This window comes from Benincasa hispida, chromosome 8 (assembly GCF_027475165.1).
Source record: "Benincasa hispida cultivar pf3 chromosome 8, pf3_genome.v1.1, whole genome shotgun sequence".
Taxonomy (NCBI): Eukaryota; Viridiplantae; Streptophyta; class Magnoliopsida; order Cucurbitales; family Cucurbitaceae; genus Benincasa; species Benincasa hispida.
The window spans coordinates 8,755,718-8,777,500 of NC_143485.1; the positions used below are offsets into that span (position 1 = coordinate 8,755,718).

The 21,783-nt window shown below is 35.7% G+C and overlaps 1 protein-coding gene across 2 annotated transcripts; it reads right to left on the reverse strand.

Annotated features, from left to right (window-relative positions):
* Window positions 1–15,643: 15,643 nt before the first annotated feature.
* On the reverse strand, window positions 15,644–21,029 carry LOC120083414 (uncharacterized). Of its 2 annotated transcripts, none has more exons than XM_039039172.2 (5): window positions 20,716–21,029; window positions 18,256–19,895; window positions 17,096–17,499; window positions 16,931–16,991; window positions 15,644–16,506 (listed from the first exon to the last, which is right to left on the reverse strand). In XM_039039172.2, the coding sequence occupies exons 2-5, from the start codon at window positions 19,732–19,734 to the stop codon at window positions 15,973–15,975; spliced, it is 2,478 nt and encodes an 825-aa protein (XP_038895100.1). In that variant the 5' UTR covers window positions 19,735–19,895; window positions 20,716–21,029; the 3' UTR covers window positions 15,644–15,972. The 2 variants fall into 2 exon arrangements, with proteins under 2 accessions (XP_038895100.1, XP_038895101.1); XM_039039173.2 differs by lacking the exon at window positions 20,716–21,029 and adding an exon at window positions 20,117–20,230.
* Between the last annotated feature and the right edge of the window lie 754 nt (window positions 21,030–21,783).

Consider the following 21,783-nt stretch of genomic DNA (forward strand, 5'->3'; position numbering starts at 1 on the left):
TTCAGTCACTTAACACGTATCACCTAGACCTTTTGGGGTGACAACAAAAATATAAGCCCAATAATAAAACTCTAAGCATGCAAGACCTAATTCCGTTGGACAATGAACTTAAAGATGCATGAGAGATAAGAAAAAATTTTAAAACGGGCTAAAAATCATGATCATCCTTCTTAAACATAGTTTCATGCAAACCTAATCACAAAAATGGTGTGTCATCAACTATCATAACAAACCAAGCAAGAGAGCAAGCAAGCAAATTTAGCACACAAACATCGTCCAAGCACAGTGTTCAAGGACCCCAACAGTTACAACATACCCCACCCCCAAATTATAACGATACATTGCCCCCAATATATCTCTAATCTAAGCCCAATAAAATAAAAGAGTCAAGGGAACATAAAGCCTCCCTTGATGATGTTTCTGCATATGGGTGGTGGTAAGAGGGCTGCCTTGAATTGATCTTCTTCTCCTTTAGGGCAGAAGGAAAGAACCTTCAAAAGAAAACAAGAAGTTAAACTAGAAAACAGTAAAGGAAAGCAATAAATTTTTATCACCTGGCTCCCTCCAAAAAGGGCAAGTTTTTAACGTTGATTGCTCAACGTGACCTGTCTCCTGTCAAGATACAAAGAAATTCTTGTATTTTTCTGGTCCCTTCTTGGATGAGTCAATATAGCCCGGTAAGGCTATATGGCTTCTCATCTTTTAAAGAGAACCAGACAGGTCGAATTTTGGTTTTTTAGTATATGGCGAAAAAGGTAAAAAGAAAGAATCAAAAGACTCGAGTGACCCAAATGAGTCGAAACAAATAAAAGACTCAACATACTCGTGAGGACTAGGGGAACAAAACTCAAATATATATGAAATACCAGGAGTCAGAACAAGGCAATGTCTTTTGACCTCTAACTCTATCACCTGGATCTCATCGGATTTAGGCTCAGCATTCTCTTTAACCTCACAAACTGGCAAGCATGGAATGACGTCCTCCTCATCATTAGAGTAGTAGCATTCCACGACAAACTTGGCCTCTGATGTACGGATGATCGGTTGCTTTGGTGTGCTCTCCAGTCTCTGCATGTCTTTCGTCAGCTGGCAACGTGGGTGATCAATCTTTGTAGCCGGGCTTGAAGATCCTGCTGAGACTTAGCAAGTTCAGAAATTGAAAACTCCAAAGACATACCTGGGCACGAATCTCTAGGAAGTGGTTCCTACTCTTCCACCGTATCGACGTGGACTACCTCATGCCTCTGGGTCTATGAAAAATCAAAGGCATGGTCTGGCAACGGCTTGTCCGGCCTCCCAACTGAAGTTTCAAGCCGAGCAACAAAGTCACTCAGCCTTCCAAGTCAGTTCTAACCTCCACCTCGGGGCAAAGACTCTCTTGCTATATGCACTCGAACTATTGCTACCTACGGAGGTTGTCCTGCTCAATCTTAAAAGCTCTGTCAGCAAGCTCCATAACCAAAGCCTATAAAGACTTACCTGACCCTGAAGACTGAGCATGAGTCGACAAGTGTGGTGCTATGGAATCTTGGCCGCCAAAGCTCTATTGCCATCCTGAGTATCTGTGGTCAAAGGACTCCTTCCATATAGTATGATAAGACTCGTAGTCCATATAACCATAATACCCCTCCTCAACGAATCCACAAGGTGTTAGCATCCACTACAACCTCGGGCATGCTTGCGTGGGATGCCCCTCTAGTAGGCAACTTCTACATACCTCTACTTGTTGCGATCTCCTTTTCACCAAGTGGCCAACCAAGGAAGTCAACTCGACAAGCTCGTGGCGAACGCCACTTACCTCATCATCAAAATTTGCAACTTGACCTTCGAACGTCCAAGATTTATTTAGAAATCTTATCATGCTTAATTGACACAAAAAGAAAACAAATCAAAGCAAAAGAAACTTTAACGAAAAACTAACTAAGAAGAACTAATTGGCTTCCCCGGCAATAGTGCCAATTTGGTGGGCCACTGGATTCACCGTAGCCCATGAACCCGCGCCTATGCAAATAATATTTATAAATCACCAAACAAACTACTTATACTAACTGGTAGTACAAGCGGCAAGTCCGAGGTCGGACCTCAGGGAAGCGCAGAAGATTAGTTCATCAAAGCTTGTTTTCAGTTAAAGAGATAAATTGGGGGGGGAGGTGGTTGGTATGGGTTGATAAATGAAATTGCATAAAATAAAGTGCGCTTTTGGAAGCTTGGTCAACTCCCATGTGTCATTTTTCTCTATCGCTCGAATTTCTTCATCCATTGCATCCTTCCATTTCTTGCTTGCAATGGCTTCTTGGAAACTAATAGGCTCACAATCACCAAAAAGACAATAGTGAATTATGTCATTTTGATTTGCATTTACCTCATTAATTTCTCGTAGACTTCGAGTTCCTCTTGGGCCAATTTCGTTCTCCAAATCGCTGGATGAACCTTCAAGTGATGATCGATCGGTCGAATGAGGTGGCACTGGAATGGGCAAACCTTCACCCATTTCATCCCTGATCGGCTCATTTTCATCGTCTTCTTCAAAATATGGGAGGAAATCATACTCCTCTTCTTATATATTCCAATTCCAAGAGGTTTCCTCATCAAAAACAACATCACGACTAATCATTGCCTTCCCATTCAAAGGATTATAAAGACGATAACTCTTTGAACTTGCATCATAGCCGATGAAGATAAGTTTCTCACTTCGATCATCGAGCTTAGTTCTTTTTTCTTCTGACACATGAGCATATGCAATACTCCTAAACACCTTGAAGTGACCAATCTCAGACTTTCTTCCGTTCCATGCTTCTTGAGGCATCTTGTCAAGCACACTTTTGGTTGCTGCTCGATTTGTCAAATAAACCACACAAGCTACGGCCTCCGCCCATAATTCCCTCGACATCTTCTTTGTCTTTAGCATGCTTCTTGCCATGTTCAAGATTGTCCAATTCTTCCTCTCCACCAAGCCATTTTGTTGCGGTGTCCTTGGGACTGTTAATGGACGTCAGATGCCTTTTTCATCACAAAATTGTTTGAACTCATTGATGTGAATTCACCACCTCGATCGGTTCTCATGGCCTTAATTGTAAGGTTGCTTTCATTCTCCACGCGTGCCTTAAATTTCTTGAAGATTTCAAATACTTCTAATTTTTCTTTCAAAAAGTACACCCATGTTTTTCTAGAAAAATCATCAATAAAGAGAAGGAAATATTTACTTTTACCATGAGACTCTGATTTGATCATTCCACACACATCGGCAGAGTTGGTGCAGACTTGCAGTAGCTTCAAGTATACTAGGATTATTTTCTTTCTAGATGACTTGTATTGTGTTATTTTATTTTTTTTTGTCCTTGACTTGTGGTATTCTTTTTTTTCGTTATTTTCTTTGGACTCTTTGATTGATATCTTTACCTGTTAGATTAGAAGTGTTTATCCTTTCTATTTGTTGCAGTGAAAAAGCCTAATAATGTTTCTAGTTTAAGAATCCATAAATAACTCTTTCATACACCTTTTTGTGCATGTGTGTTCTTGTTTCAAGAGGGAGATTTAATTTTATCTTACTTAAAACCTACGGTAGAACTTTCCTTTGCCTACTAGCTCAAAATTAACCTTTTGCCCAAGTTTGGTTTGAAGCAAAAGCTCATTTTTAATCAAACACTATCGGTAAGTTCATCTATTTATATTTTCATTTAAGTTTATATTTTTATTTGGATCTTACATTTCTGTGGAGGATTGATACTTATCTCAGACAACAAGGATCTCAACTTCAATGTAATTACCTACTTCCTCTATTTCATAAATGATTATGCTATTGTCCGTCCTTTTGAATTGATACACACATGTTTGATGGGCCTTGAGTTTGCAGCTCATTAGTCTTCACTAGATCTACTAATTTAGTTTTCCATGTCATTCTACTTTAAATTTTGAATTTGTGTGTTTGAAATTAATTTAGTATTATTTTAGTTTCCATTTAATTGCAATCTCAATGGAATTTGTTTGTTTGTTCTAGAATGGGGCTCAACTTAAATGACATACCTGATGATCTTGTATGTTAAGATAGAAATGTTGCCTTTAAATTCTCTTTTTTCCTTGTGTTTTCCTATTTATTTGGTGAGATGAAAGGTTAATTTTGAGCTAGTGGGTGAAGGAAAGTTTTACTGCAAGTTTGAAGTAAGATAAAATTAAATCTCCCTCTTGAAACAAGATCACACACAAAAATGTGTATGAAAGAGTTATTTATGGATTCTTAAACTAGAAACATTATCTGGCTTTTTCTCTGTGTTGAGAAATTTCATAAAGATTTTTTAGTTGTTAGGTAATAAAAATATCCCACAATCACCAATAATACATTATTCTTTGTATGGCTTGTTTTGAGCAGTGTCCAAACTGTTTTGTGGTGGGCTATGGAATGGACGTTGCAGAGCTAGCTGTGTAGAAATTTACCATATGCTGGCATTTTGAAGCCTGGATATTACCAGTGATTAAATCAAACGTCTCTTCAAGGAAAGTATTCCATTTAGTAATTTACTATTTATTTGTGGTCTATTTTAAGTATTAAAGTGTTCATTGCAAAACTCAAGCCCATTATCGGTTCTAAAGTATTTTAACCTTTTAGATGTTTGATTTTCTATCATGGCTTTCCATTCCTTAAGCTTCCCAAAAATTTGGTCCTTAGTTTTAAAAAAGTATATCCAGCTCTTCCTAGAAAAATCATCTATAAAGGTTAGAAAATATCCTGGGCCACTAAGGCTTGGTATTGGAGATGGTCCCTATAGGTCAGAATGGACATAATCTCATATTTCTTTGGTGGTGTGCTGAGATTTTTTGAAACTTTGTCTGGTTTCTTTACCTAGAATGCAGTGTTTACAAAAGGGAAGGTGCTCACTAATAACTTTGGGCAGAATTCCTTGCTTGGACAGTGTTTACATCCCTTTTTCACTAATATGAGATAGTTTTTGTGCCACAAGTCAGCCTCTGTTAAGCTTGCTGTTGAAACTGTGTAGGCACTTGTCATCATCTCTACTCCTCTCACAATATAAAGGTCATTGACCTTCTCACTAACCAACACAACCTTGGAATCCTTGATCACCTCAAGAACTTCACCTTTTCTTTTGCATTCGCACCCAATAGAGTCCAACATGCCTAGAGATATCAAGTTTCTCTTGAGCAAAGGTACATGTCTCACATTTCTTAGAAGCTTGATTGAATCCATCCTTTAGTTTCAAGGATACTAAACCAATCCCTTTGATTTTGCAGGCTTCATTGTTTCCCATGTACATAGATTTTCTATCTACTTCTTTGTAAGTATTAAACCAAGGTATAAAAGGTGGCATATGATAGGTACAACATAAGTCAAGTACCCAGTCATGCTTCTCAAGAGGACTGATTTGGTTGGTTTGGTTTCTAGTGGAGGCTAAGGCATCAGAATAAAAGTAGGGACCTTCAACCACTGAAGCTTCTAGTTGTTTTCCCTTCTGATCCTTCTCTTTTTCTTGGTTTTACTTTTTAAGCTGTAACAATCTCTCATCAAATGACCTTTCTTCTTGCAGTAGTTGCATCTCAGCTTGGTCTTAGGTTTGTGCTCTTCACCTGACTGGTTTTTATTCCCTTTAGACTGATTCTGCTTGTTCTTCCCCTTGGCAAACAGCCTCTCTGCACTAGACTGCTCCTTCTTGACTGATTGAAGCTTTAACTCTCTAGTTCTTAATGCTGAAATGATGCCATTAGTGGTAACTGATTCTCTACCATATTTCAAGGCATTATTCACCTCCTTATAGGCTTCGGGTAGAGAGTTTAATAATACAAAAGCCTCATTCTCGTCGCCAATTTTCTCGCTGAGGCTCTTGAACTCTGAGACTATCCTTTTGAACTCGTCCAAGTCATCTGAAAGAGGCTTCGCAGAATCCATCTTGAACGTGAAGAACTTCTCCCTTAAATACATCTTGTCGGGGAGATCCTTGATTGCAAAAAGACCTTTTAGCTTGACCCACATCTTGTACGTCGTGTCTTGATCAATTACTTGTCTCAAGATACTATCACTGAGATTCATAACCAGAGTCTCATATATTGTAAGCTTCATGTCTTCTCTTTCTTGTGTTGATATAGTAGGTGACAGAGTTTATGGGTCCAAAAAGGCCTTGATTTTGGCCTTCCATAGGCCAAATTCGCCCTTCTCATCAAACTTCTCAATCCCACACCTTGCAACAGCCATTTCTAATCTAATCGAGTATCGAGTCTTGATTTCTTGCGTATCTTGATGCTCCAAGAAAGTTGACCTTGATGATCTTCAAACGCTCTAATACCACAAATTGTTGGGCTAACCACTCTTCACAAGGCCCAAATACCCAAGATCAACGCTGGAAAGATGAAGAAATGACTTATAAATATTCTGCTAAATCCTCGATACTCGGCAGACGATGCTCGACGTCTTCCTACTCGATCCTCGATGAGAATTCCCTTATTTGTCTGACAAGTCTCTGTTAAATCCTCGATGGAACTCGATGACAACTGAAATAATAATCGATCGTACTTGACGGTTCTTGAACGATACTTGATGCAACTCGAAGGTGAAAATGATGAACTCGAAGCTACTCGATAGTGAAGAACGATGCACGATTGATTCGATAGGCAGATTACTCGATGCGATTTGAATGATGAATGAATGGCGCGCAATTTGCAGTAAAGAAAACACTCATATGAACAAGAAAGATAAGGCAAAAAGATGAAGATACCGTGTTTACGTGATTCGGCAAGATTGTCTACGTCCACGGAAAGATCTGAATTCTTTTATGTTGAAGATTGCGTACAGTTTTTTTGTTTACATAAAACTAAGGAAAATGATGATCACTTTCTATGTTGAATTTAAAATCAATGGTATTTATATAGTATACCAGTTGACCGTTTACAAAGTTAGTTATAAATAAACAAAAAATTGTATTTGAGTCAAAGCTTCTTTAAATTTTCTTTCTATTCCATTCTTGTTACTGTAGTTTGATTGACTAATTTTGTTATCGATAAAACTTGGCCAACATGTCTTGCAACATGTCGTGCTCTATGCCCAGAAACATGTGTTATCTTTGGCAGATTCTGCCTAAAGATTTTTTTCCTTAATGGTTAGGTTTTTCATCATGAGGATTCGCTGATTTATTTTCTAATTCTTGCAGAGAATATTTTCTTTCTTTCAAAGTTTTTCAAGGATGTTCCGATGAACTATTGATTTCTTACGAAGTTAGCTCTCCTTAACCCTTAAACATAGATCTTTAATTGGTTCCATAGCGTGCTTTAAGACAAATAATCATTTAATTGCACCAGAAGTATAATAAAAAGGAAATGTAAGGTATTGTTTAAATATGTTGAAAACAACTTTAAAAGGTTGTCTCACGTAATAATTACAAAGTTAGACTCATATATTTTCAGAAGAATGAAGTTGCAACATTCGTGAGTTTTTGAATAATAGCACAGTGAGATGTCTTCACACCCTGGATCGACATTATCTTGTAGCACCACCTGATCAGCTAAACACGTCAAATCACCTATGCATTGAAGAAGGTATGGAGCGCCAACTGTCACAACTGACAACTGCAACATCTGCAAAAGCATGATTGGTATTCCCATGTGGGCCCTCATCACTTTCCTATAAAAACAGCCCAATCCTTCCATTTATAACGGTGTGGAAAAATGAAAACAAAAACTTCCAAAGAAAAGAAAAGAAATTCTTACAGAACCATTTGTTGATCATCGGGAGAAGATCATCCATTCAATAGATGAGCAGGCTACATATTGAGTTTTCTTTATGAATGAACTATTATCAAAGAGACTAGTGAGCGGAAGAAAGATCGTTCCAAACCCCATTGTGACAAAACATATACATTTACAATCAAACAGTAATACTTATGCAAAAACTCTAAATTACAGCATGCTTCAAAAGAGAAATACTAATGATCAAGAGATCTTGCCCTTGAAGAACTATTCTTCGCATTCCCTCGATCTAAGCAACACGATCGTTCACCAACACGAACGTCACGCCTCAGCAATCTTCTTGAATAAGCGCAAATCTATACTCGACCCTCGAACAGGAAGCAGACACCACTAGAAGGCTACCTTAGTATTCTCGGTGTGAGAATCCAAGAGTTGGGGCTCTGTAGGATTTGGTAGAGGGTAGGAGGAATTTTACAGATCGTATAGACGATCGAGTAAGTGGAAAATGACTTTAGTCTATCGTATAGACTGAATACTCAATCATTTAGAAAACAAGTGACTATCATATAGAAAACTCGATACACGATAGTTTATACTCTCAAGCTATCGTCTAACTAATTCTTTTGATCATACGATTCTCAATTGCTTAATGATCGCCTTATGTAAAAAATGAAAACAATTTTTATTTTATCCATCAGTTATCATAATTGATCACAACTTCCCACTAAGTTGGTTATTAGGAGAAAAACCTTAACCACTTATCCCATAATTGATTTAATTACAAATATAAATAATTCATAACCTATAGTTTTAATATCACATCTCATGCAATATATATACCATAGTTCTTTTTCTCCCTTATAGCATTTAATAATAATTCATCTAATCAATATATCTAATACATTAGATCAATTATATCTCATATATAATCAAATTTTCTCTTGTTAATTTGAACACTTCAAACTAACCAAAAAACTGATTCTCAACATGAATCCATTGAGCTACCAAGGGGACCTTATGGACCTGTAGCTTGAAGCTCCAATGGTATGTGAATAACTGACTAAACTCTTTAATCACGATATCCACCATCCGTTAACTGTCAGGCATTCCACTAAAGACTGACAGCTACACTCTTCGCACTATAGATATATTTCTATGTTCATTGGATATAACCAATCAACAATACGATGACTCTTCACAAATCGCTCGTAAGTACAACCGGGCCAATTTACCGTTTTACCCCTGTAATTACATCTAACTTCTTAAATACCACTAATTCCTCTAATGAATAATACATCATAGTCCTACTATGAGTAAATCCTTCTCGGGCCAAGAGAAGGTGTGGCGCCACATTGTTCAAGTCCCGGAATCAACCCTTAAAAGAGAAATTTATCTACTTAGCCCTGAATCGAGGAATGAGTGAATTCTGTCTTGTGTAGCTGAGTTCCCAGCTCCCCAATCAGACGAATCCCCAAAGTGGTAGGTTTGAGTCGGCGATCTGGCCACTCGCACCCATACAAATCAAAGAACCACTTTCATAGGCAGGAGTTCCTAACTCACTCAAGATTAAGTTCATGTTACCTATGGACATCTAAGTGAAATGAAAGTCTCTGTTATGAACGGCGTTATATAACAAGACTAAACATTTCGTGGTCCGGTCTTCAAACTCTTTTGTATAGAGCATCCCCGCTCGCATGTCTAATACATGAATAGCCAGGATCAGACCATTTGTAGCACTTTACAACACTTGTAACATCTAAAAAATGGGTCACACTCGTAGCATCAACAGGATAAGGTTTCTCTCATTTATCCATATACTACTGACCATTTAGGTTAGCACTTAAAGCACGATCCACTTGTATGTCATCACAAACATGCTTAAGTTACAATGATAACCAGGGATCTTAGTTTATTGGTTTGTAGTTAATGCAACTAAAATATCTCATATTTCAAAGACAATAGTGAAGAAAATATCTCATATTATTACATCACGATATGTTTGTTCATACAGGTGTTTACAAACTACTAGAACCTACGAGATTTAGAGTATCAACCCCAACACTTTAAACTCTTATCTTTTATACTCTTAATTGTTTAAGTATTCCATCATAACTATGTGTGTCTAGTTTTCTAGTGTAAGGCTTGACTAGAATCCCTATAACAGTTTATAAGTAGTAATCGAATGTTTTCTTGAATACATGGTGCATCTTTTTGCTTTAAAAGTTCTTTATTTAAATTATTTGTCTCCATTTGGCCAATCAAGATTACATAGTAGCACATGAACCTTTTTAAGTTAGTGTGTGGAAATGTTTAAAGCAACTGAGAGTGGAATAATACACTAGTTTTTATTAAGAATAATAGAAACAATCAAAAGCCAATGAGCAAACGGGTATAAATGTATCAAGTTAGCACAAACTATCTCTAACTAGTTTGATATTCTATACTGCATCTAAAGGTGGGTATCGTAGGTTTACTCGCTTAGAGAACACAATGAGATTTAAGAGCAATTCGATCAATGCTATAGTTGTGAAAGTGTGGGGACTCTATTGGTCAAGTCGCACTTTTATTATTTAATATATTTACAACAATTATTCACAATCATTTGCGTAAAATTAGATTTACATCACATTTGATATCTTCTATCAAGTTGTACCAATAACACTTCATCATTAAAAATTATTAATTTATAATCACTTTGACATAACAATGAAAGGAACGAGGTGAACAACATAGGGTTGCTTAAGCATACCGTATCCCTAAGGAATCAGCCTTGGAATACCCTAAGTACTATTTGTTGTTGCATTAATTTATACTTGAGTTAACGCAATACGTGACCTGACTTGTGTAATTTCATCTTCAAAAATCATTATTAGTTCATATAGCACAAGGCATTTTTCTCACAATTAACAAAAGATGTCAGCGATACATTGTGCCTATTGGCTTCTGTTTAAAGTTAGCCCTTTTGAAACAGAAAAGTGTGTGCATTAAAGATTTTAAGTTTAAAAATTGTCTAAACCTCAACTCTTAAGTACTATTAGTAAACTTTATATACTTTGTTGTTGAGGATTTTATCAACAGCCGATCAAACTTGGCTAGTTGTTTGTAGGGTAGTAAATTTAGGGAGTAAGTGAAAACACAAGACAATTAGTTAAGGGTTGTATTGAGGGGATCTTATTCAATACTTGAAAGAAGCATAGAAGTAAAGGGTGTCCAAACTTAGGGGAAGCCTAAGTTGAAATTGAAGAGCAGGCTTTACAGAAACGCTGAAGAGAGAGTTTATCAGTTAAGTTCTTCATGTAATCGTTTAACTTTTGATCTAGTGAAGTTTCTTTCCACTAGGTATACAGTCCCAAAAAGTAGATGACATTGCATCAAGCTTGGTTACCAATCTTTGTGTCTTTATATCCCGTACTTATTGTTTGTTATTATGTTATTTGATTTATCAATTATTTTGTTCCAACATTGTACTTGACTTCTTTGTATATTCCATGTTAGATCCATTTTAAATTTTCAATTCTCTTTTTTTTACTACGAACTAATTTTTCTGTGGAGATTCGAAGCATGTGGAAGTCTAAATTAAATGGTTTGCCTCGTCTTAAGTCCCAAGTTTGTCCAATGTTTAGCAACACTTTCTTCTATTGAGTTCATCGTTTTATTGAAAATATTTTTTAATCAACTAGGGTTTCATACCATGTTTAAGTTTAGCATCGGAAAAGTTGAATGAAATGGTTTTCATGAAAGAAGTGTAGGTAAAAATTCTAGAAATTGAATATGCAACTTTTGCCCTAGACATAGGGTAATGACCTATAAAATCATTTTCAAGTGCATATGTCACTAAGTTTTGAAGCAAAAATAAACAAATGTGGTAAAATTGTGACCCCAATTTACATTGGCATAAACTATTTTTGAATCCCCTTTTCTTCATCATTCGATTTCTCTTCAATCTCATATTGTAGCTACTGTTTTCGAAATAAACCCCCAATCAAATCAATTTTTCTCAATTTGCACCCAAACGAATTTGACAGTTTGTGAATTGTTCTCTTGGGTTTAATACTAAGGTTACTTCCATTTTATATTACTTTTTTATGGTGTATACATGCACCTAGGAGGCATTTACCCCACACTCATTAGTAATGATCTAAACATTTTAACTTAGGAAATTGGAATCTCCCACGTGTAACATTGATTGTAAGAAATACTCGAGCTACATGATCTAATTAACGCGAAAAAGTTGATTATGCATTCTAATTCATTAATTATGATTTGCATCCTAATTAAACTAAGAATAACTGGGAATGAAAATCATTCCATGTCAATCTAACTCAAGCATTAAGCTTTAGGAAAGTGTCGTGACAAGTAATTATTTGGAAACATCTAATTAATTAACCAATTTCTACTTTATCCTTACCTGATCATACAAAAATATGTGTTCTATAAAAGGTCGTGAAAGAAAACACGCTCCATATGAAGTTTTACCATGAGCGGATTGAATCCATTGGGCAAATATGGGTTCGACTAAGATTTGTTTTTCCGGAGTACCAAAAGCAAGCATGACATCATTATGAACATAAAGCCCCAAAGTATGGGGACACAATTCAACTATTTTTGCTACTAAGGCAATGGAAATCATAACAATTACAGGTTATGGAATAATTGATAGCAATTAGACATGCATTAACAATTAGGGCATCTTACAATTGCTCATACATGCTAAGGAAATTCAACAAAGATTGAAGAACGCTTGGAAGAAAGAACTTCATTACTACTCAAATTCTTACAAGATTTCAAGAGGGTTTATTAAAAAGCACTCAAAGAGTGCTTTTTAGGACTTAGGATATTAGCATGCTTTGACGACTTTCTTTATTGCACTTGGATGGAAATTGAAGAATTGAAGCGATTATGAAGGAAAGAGAGCCTTAGGAAAGTAAAACTGAGCCCAAGACATGAAAAGAGGGAAAATGAGCTGAAAATGACGTGCACGGGTGTTGCAATGCTCAAATGAGTGTTGTCCAACACTTTGGACCCGAGAGCAAACGTTGTAACACTTGTTTAGAGCCAATGTGAGAAAAAACTACTCTTCGTATTGAAATCATAATTTTTAAAGTAGGTGATCGTTTTACAAATGATCCTTCGTTTTCTTCGTTTTTCACCCTCTATCTATCGATAGCTTAGTTTTCATAGATTAGATGTCAAATTTTAGTGTTTTACGAAAAATAGAAATTGAATTTTTTTAGCAAGGTGAAGACTTGGTATTTTCAAAATGCTAGATGAAAGAGTATTTCATCAAGGGATAATCCCAAGCTTGAGAACGAAAGTTGCGAGCCGGACTTATTTCTCTTTACCGAGGGTGGCTATAATATAATGTAAAAAATTTTACAAATATAGTCAAATTTAAATAGTATATCGGTGATAGACCATATTATTGGTAAGAATCTATCAATGATAGACCATATCACTGGTAAGAGTCTATCGATAGATTTATTTTTTTCAAATGATGTTAAACACTTAATTATTATTATTTCTAAAAATGCTACCAATTGCAATTACCTCTTTCTAAACTATTTTTTAGTTTAGATGTCAAATACTCTGCTCTACGCTCCATTTTTCCTTCGGAAAACTTAGTAGTCGGTCTTTAGCCCACCATAATTGATTTGTGAAAATTCAACTTGCATGGTTTGTAGATTCATCAGATCAGCGAGTACAATCTAAAGATCTAATTTCTATGTTGATAATCTAGAAATTTATGGACATGAAAACACTCTTACCATTGATGAAAGTAAGATCTAAAATTTTAGTGACACCTCAAAATTAATGACTGGGTTAATTAACTACGGTATATCATCTTTATCTCATAATTCGCCAAAATGAATTCATTTAGATGGAAAGCATTAGAGTAAATATATGTAAAAGAATATATTCCCTATTCCCTACTAGCTTTTGAAAATAGATTCTCGTAAATCAGTAGTTACTCCCTAACAAATCTTCCATTTTCAACTTTATTCTTCATAAATTAAAATTGATTTTGCATACTTAATAGTTTTTTTCACAAAAACCAATTTTCACGTCAATTAGTCCAATGACACAAATTTTCTTTAAATAATATCATTTAAAAAAAGAAAAACGAAATTGCACCCATTTCTCCTCTATTTAACCAATAATCTTATACTAAGAAATAATATAAAGCAAACAAAATATTGTTTTAAATTGAAAGTATATATGCTATGACATTTAAAATATACTGTCAACACAAGAAAAAAAAAATTACATACAAATTTTGATAACAGATCTATTTAGTCATTATTATTAATAATGATAATTTAACATTTATCAACCACTATAACCTAGATTTAAAGTTGAAATCCACCAAACACTTATTTATTTCATCTTACAACTAATTTTTCTAGCAGAACAATTACTAATAATTATTTGAAAGCTACATCAACTCCAAACTAAGCCTTTGGTGGTTGAAAGTACAAACGAAATTGAACTTCTAACTTTAAAAAAATAAGTAATATAAAACGAAATTGAACTTCTAACTTTAAAAAAATAAGTAATATAAATAGCTGAACTAAGATAACTTCCGCATCTAAATTTTCAAGCTTAAATAAACTGTAGAACAAAATCTAATTATTTATTTGCAAATTAAAAAGAAACTTTTTCTTTTGAAATTTCTATATAAATAGCATTTCGTCTTGAAGATTAAGCTTCCTTTTGCAAATAAAATGTTCATTGTTTTAAACTTCTCCACTGCATTGATGAAATGTCCATTCGATCGTTCATTAAATAGAAATAATACCTACTCCTACAAAACTTAATAACAAACATTAGAATCTGCACAAACAACAATAAGTTCTTTTAAAAAAATAAAAACATCCAAATACGTCGTCAAAATTTCCCAAAACAAAAATGAAAGTAAAAATAACAGAAATAATCACAAAACAAAGAGATCTTTTTGTAATAGTGATTATTGACTTAAATTTAAAAAACCAAATGATTAGGACACCATGTCTTAATTTATTAATTAAAGTTCTAACGATCCCTTATACACTACAAATATTCTCTTCTTTTTTTTTAATCTAAAAACACGATGTGAAACCCTATACTTGTTGTTTCATTATATTTCATTATATTGTAGTTCTCATTCTTTCAAATATCTAATTTCAATCTCTATACTTTTAATAAATATCCATAGACCAAAATGATATTTTAACCTATAATAAATAGAAAAATCCCAAAAATATTTACATTCTATAGCAAAAAGTTCCAAAAGAAGACCCCTATCAAACCCTTGATAAATAAAAGAAACAAAAACCAAGTTTTTCTTCAATTCAGAAATTATTGAAGTTACACTAACCCCTAACCCGGGAAAAAAAAAAATCGATATTTATATATAAACTTATTTGAAAACTCAGAAGTTGTGCTGAACAGTCATCATGGGTAAAAACTATGAGAAACAACGAAAAAATTTGGAAGCATATAATAAGAGAAACAGTAGTTTATAATGCCCAGTAAAATCCAGTAACAGTTGAAAGTACAAAAATTATTCTTAAAACATAGGGTTGCTCAATCCTTCAGTTTTCTGTATGAGTCATGCAGGGAAGAGACAGACAAGAACAGGCACAAGCAGAGTAGCATTGGAAAAGATGGAAAAGTACAAAGCAGAGACTTACAGTAAAGCTGAAGAGAATATATTCATTATAGCCCCCCCAAGTTCTCACCAATGCCTCTCTGCTCATTGTAGAATGCCATGCCTTTTCAAACACACGTTTTTTCATCTGTTGGTTTTCACAGAAATTATAATCATCATTAATATAATAGTGGCAAAGAGTGTTAAATGAATACCTGAACTCTGGAGAGAATACCTGAAACATCAGCATTCCCGTCTGCGGAACGTAACTTAACCGTCAAGGCACTGATATACCCTATCCCTAAATTCTTCCATAATTGCAATATTATGTTCACAAGAAAAATAAAACTTCATTTAAGAATTCAACTTTTCTACAGTTATAGTTTTCCAGTGTTCAACTAAATACCCAAACGGTATTTAAACAACCTACTGACAACTCTAACTTTCCTACACGTTGTCCCCACCCACCCAATCAAATATCATAATATCTGTCTCTTCTCTCTTCAACAGTGATAGATAATGTGTAGCCCGATTTTCCGTTCTTGAAACCAACGGATATTTGTGGGCTGATTGTTAGTATCGAATAGGAATATGTTAAACTATGGCGTCATAGTCCCTTTCTTCTGCTTTTGTCATCAAAGACAAGTTGGTGAGCCAAATTACCCCACAAAATCATGGATCATTTCGCTTCCATAGTGGCGTATTAGTTGGTCATCTTGTTGCTGCAATTGATGTCGCTGCTGTTGATGGTGGGCACTCTCGACTCGGTGGCGAAGGCCTAATGTTAGAGAGACAGCTCCGAGTCCTCCAACCTCAGCTGCACTGGCCTGATATGGCATAAACCCCATCAATTCCCCTTCCATGTTGGACTGAACCCCATTGTCCAATTTGGATTGTTTTCCTTGATCCCACTGTTGGTCTCTGCTGCCGAGTTCATTTCTGTCACCACTCGAGGAATCTATGCCCAGGCACTGCAAATGATGACTAGCCATTTCATTTGCAACACCATGGTTTTTTAGAGGCTGGTGTTCATTACTGGTCCAACCGGCTGTGTTTTCTAATGTAGAACTTCCATCTCTCGTATCATGGCTTTTGTTGTTCATTTCTGCCATGCCCTTGGTTTCTAGCATGTGTATCTCTTCAACCATTGGTTTCCACACCCGCACTCGGGCATTTATGAACCAATTAGACACCTGAATTATGTGGTCACGTGTAGTCATCCTTACGATATCATGACAAAAAGACATCATATTTGTACAATAATAACATGGTGTTATGAGCTACAAGTTCTAATCTCATATACCAATAAATTACGGAGTCCTACTTTTACATCTCAAAGCAAGCAGAAGGAAATGAAATAGCAGAACAAACTGTGTTAACAGCCAAAATTAAACACCACTTTCCACCAAAAAGAAGTCTAATAGTAATAATAATTAAATAAGAAGAAGAGAGATTAATAAATGAGTCAAAAAGTGTCATAGGCCCACAAATAGATTCTTGATTTGATTAGATTAAACTGTGTTAACCACCAAATCACATTACTATACTGATTGCAGTCCTTTAACATTAGTTAATTGATAAAGTACTAATAAATAATAACCAAGAGTTGACCCCTACCTGGTTTCGAGATAGGCCTGTTTGAGTGGCCAACATGTGTTTATCTGTGTCTGTGGGGTATCTGAGAAAGAAAAAAAAGTGATACAGAAATGTAATCGAATTACATGTAAAGCTAGGAACTTCTCAAGTCAGCTCTGAAGTAGTAGAGAGTAAAAGAGATCTTACGGGTGAAGAAAATGCTCAAAGAGCCAGGCTCTAAGAATTGCCACAGCACGTTCAGGCAAACCTCTCTGTGGCCTCCATGCATTTTGGGATTCGAGGAATCCAATATTGACAATGCCAGATTTTTGCTTTTGGAAGCTCTGTTCCATGTATTTCAACCTAGCCGAATTTGCATCACCTTTGCTGCCGCTTGTTCCAGCAGAGGGGGATGACAAATCCTCACCAAGTACCTTCCTCAAATACTTCAGTTGTTCCGAGATGGCATTCTTTAGAGACCGGAAGTGTCTTGAGACTGTCTTGAGCGCCAGGGAAATGTAGGGTGTTGCGGAACTAAGACCAGCTACTGATTCGAAGGATGAAACTACCATTTGCATTTGCTGATGATATTGTTTGTATCTTCTGCAAACCTTTTGATACGATGGTAAAGACATTGTAGATGTTACTAGTAGTCAAAGGCAATAAAAAAAGGATTTGGAAGATGGAATTGCTGAAGTAGTTTGTTATATACACTTCATCTTGACTTGAATACAAAATTATATTATAGTTTAGAATCCAAAAAGTAGAATAAGTTATGGAACCAATATAAGGGTAGAAAATAACAGGGAGGTGTCGGCCAGTATATTCAATTCTCAACTCTTGCGAGGATAGATGACTCTCCTATTATGACATAATTTAATCAGAATGCGCCTTACTTTAATAAAGCAGAAAAGAAGTGACAAAGGCTTGTCTAAGTACTTTTGTCCTACAGCAACAGGAAGATATTGAAATTCATCCTTGTTTAGACATGACAAAAAAATGCATTTATTAATACAGATATATGAATCCAAGAACTTGTCTCATGATGAAAGCAAGAAAAGTCGTGAAAATTTAATATTAAAAAAAACAACTCGGTTAGAGAATAATTCGGTAGAAAATGATTTATTACTCCTTTTGAAGTTAGATGGTCGGGTTTCTAATAGCTAGGACAAAGTAGCCAACGAAAATTGCCAAAAGCTAAAACTTATTGGCATTGTACAGCTAGGAATTTTGAGCCTGATAGACAACTTCAGCAATTCGCCATTTAGCAATAATACAAGCAGTAAGAAACTGAAATAATGCATTACATCAAAACCATACGGAACAAATAGAACAAATTATGACCAAGTGGTGTAATGTATACAAACCTCCTCGAGCATATATAGAAGTTTTGCTTTCTTTTGCTGATACTCCGGTTGATGATGTTCAGAAGAGATGCTTCCAATGCCACTAACATTTGATTCATTCGAACCACAGAATGTAGAGGCATCTGCACATGAACTATTTTCCTTAACAACCTCATTTCTAAATGCATTAAGGGCTGCTGAGACACCAACTTCCCCAGGTGTCTTCTCAAACACCTCACATGGTTGGACAAACTTATAATGACCATTTGAGCCACAAAATTCATCTAACAGCAGTTGGGCAGGCTTTAAGAATTTTGAACTCTTTAAAATGGTTGCATACCCAGTAAAGGGACCAAGAGGGCCGGTGTTTCTATATGGGTTCACAGGAACGCCCATCACATCTTGAAGAGATTTCCCATAATTTTTATTACCAATAGATGTTGGCTTTGGTAATCTACACAAACTCTCAGATTTGACTGCTTTGGATTCTTGGGAATTTTTTAACACAGTGATACTTTCCTGTAATTCCTCTGATTCTTCAAACTGTGCAGTGGGTAATTTAGACGGCGGATTCGAAGACAGCGACAGGGCTAGACCTTGTGGAGTGGAATCATTCATAAACGTCCTCAACTCTTCATCGGTTTTCCTAGCAATAGAGCCCAATTCACCAATCCAGCTGCGGCAGTTATAGAAAGTTCTATCACTCCAAGAACCAGTACTGTCATAAGGCAACACATTTGGCTGATCCCTGTACACTGGAAGAAGAGCAAGCTCATTCCCACTGCCTTCACAAGCGGCAGTTTGGTTAATTTCAGTGAAATTATGCTGCACAATGGATGTCATTTCCAGGCCCTGTGTTCGAATAGAAGCTGATGTAACAACATCCTGAAGGGTATTTTGGTAAATTGGAGGCAAATGCAATTCTCCTCCTATACGCTTTTGTCCATCCTGATTGAATGTCTCATTGGACGGATTGTTAAAAGAGGAAGAAGTTTGGAATCCAATGCAAGTTGGCTTCAGTGAATACACTGTAGAATCAGTTACTTCCTGATTCAACATTTCACCTCCAAAAGAATTACTTCCACAGTTCACCACCCAATCACAGCTTTGATGAGAGCTTTTCCAATAATCAACACCATTATTTACAATTCCACCAGAAGCATCTGTCACAATTTGTCTACTGCATTGAGCTGGGTCTGCCAGTTCTTGACGCAACATCATGTCCCTTTGGTGCGATAAAACATTGGAATCTCTCGAGAAATTGATCATTTCGGAAGATAATGAAGACAAGTGATCATGAGGCAAAATAGCATCCTTGTTAAAACTTTGAATCCTAACAAGATCCAGCTCGAGCCCCAAATGCTCCGAGTTGTGAAAACTCAATTGTTCATCAGTGTTTCTTGATAATTCCCCCACTCGCAAATAATTCTGCGGAACTCTTAACTTATCACGCCGACTTTGTTGAGCAACATGCTGTTCAAAACCATAACTATGTTCCATCCACCTAATTTTTTAAAAACCCACACTTCCAATAACACCATATAAAATTGCTTCCGTCCCCCAAATTCCCAATGTTAATATACCATATTGCGATAAACCATAAAAAGCAATATCGTAATTACCATCAGAGCCGGGCAGCAAATTGAAGCTGACGTTTAGACCTGCAAAGCATCGAAATGCAATAATTACTACATCTACATACCCACATACCATCGCTACCGAATTAACCTCAAAACTTTAAGATCATGAAGAGAAAAAATAGTAGTTCGAAACCCATGTGAATAATAGAGCTGATTGAAAGCAAGAAATCCATGGAAAAACCAATTCAAATTTCAGAAAGACTAACGCTCAAATTAGAGAGAGAGAAGAGAGAGAAGCGTACGTAAAACTGATCTCAAATCTGAATTCAATGGCTATCATATCTCTCTTTCTCTCTCTTAGTTTGGTAAAATCTACCAGTCTACCTCTAAAGCCGGTGATAACTAGCCAATAATTATCCATAAACACAAGATGAACAGTGCGAAATTCCAAACAGTGTCGGTAAAACCTTCACCTATGGGAAAAAACTCACTCTAATTTTATATATATTAAAGTAAAATAATAATAATCACGTAAAACTCTATCTTCAACCTAAGCTTCTAGCATGCTCTATCCGCACTCAACCTTCTTCTCCAAGTCTTCTCTGAAACCCTAAAATCTCCAAACGAACATGCAGGACGAAAATGCCTCCTCCACGTGCCGAGCTAGTGGAGGAAACTCATACACAGAGAGCATCAAAATCGTATATCCATCAAAAAAACCGAATATACTTGCAAGTAAAAAAAAATGATGCTCATCTTCGCTTCAACAATTCAGACGGAAAACAGAAAAACAAATCACAACTATTTCCTCGTTTCGCCATAGAGAGAATAAAAACAGCAAAAGCTAAACTACAAATCACTTCGTCGTTACACTAAACGAAAAACAGAAAAGAAAACCTACGGAAAGCAGATCTTCTTCTTCGTCGTTGTCGTCGTCGTCTTCTTCTTCTTCAGTTGTAGTTCTGCTGGTAAAAACGACGGCGAAGAAAAGAGAGTAATAAACGTTCGTTGAAGAGAGGAGGAGTGACGATCTGGCGGCGGAGGTAGCGACCGCGGGGGAAGTCCGGCGAGTAATACCAGCGGGGGAATTAGGAGACAAATAGGGACTGGTAGGAGGAGGGAGGTTTTGAAGAACAATGATTGCAAAAGAGAAAAAATCTCGCCGTCAAGGATTTAACGATATGAGCGCGGGTAACGGTTTTTCGAGAGGCGTTTGAAAAAGTGTGGAATCGGCCGTTAAATTTAACGACAAAAATAAAATACATAATTTATATTATATAAATATGTGACGATGAGTATGCGTATACGCGCGCCAAAAAAAAATTGCAGGGTCGGTCCTCAAACATAGTCGCCTGCCGGTTAAAATAAATGCCACTGCTTTGTTTGCAAATTTACTAAAATGCCACTTCGATGTGAAGTTTGGGATTATTCTTTTTTCTTTTTTTTTTCCTTAAGAAACTTTATACCCACAAATATTACTAAAAAGCTCTTTTTCTTTTTTTGGACATGTTAATTTTAAATCAAATTTAAAACACCCTTATATACGTCATAATTTAATCCATTAAACTATAATTTTGAATGCATAATAATTTAGTTGATGTATTTTAAAATTTTTAACCATTTAGTCCTATCATTAAAAAAATTTCAAAATTGAATGTGAATTTTTATTATGTAACGCTTAAATCTTCTTAATTTATTTTTATATTTAATTCTGGATTAGTTTTATCCATTTACCTATGAGGTTTATTAGATCTTAACAATATTTTTCATATTATATGCCAAATAGTTACAAATTTTTTTTAGGAAAAAAACATTAAAAAAAGTTTGAAGTATAAATTTGAATTCCTACCTAATGAAAGTATAAGTATACATACATTGTTGCAAAATAGAAATAGTCCACATAAACAACTATCTCAAGAGTTTATTTATTGTTAGATTTGACCGTTTAGAATAGATTTCAAATTAATTC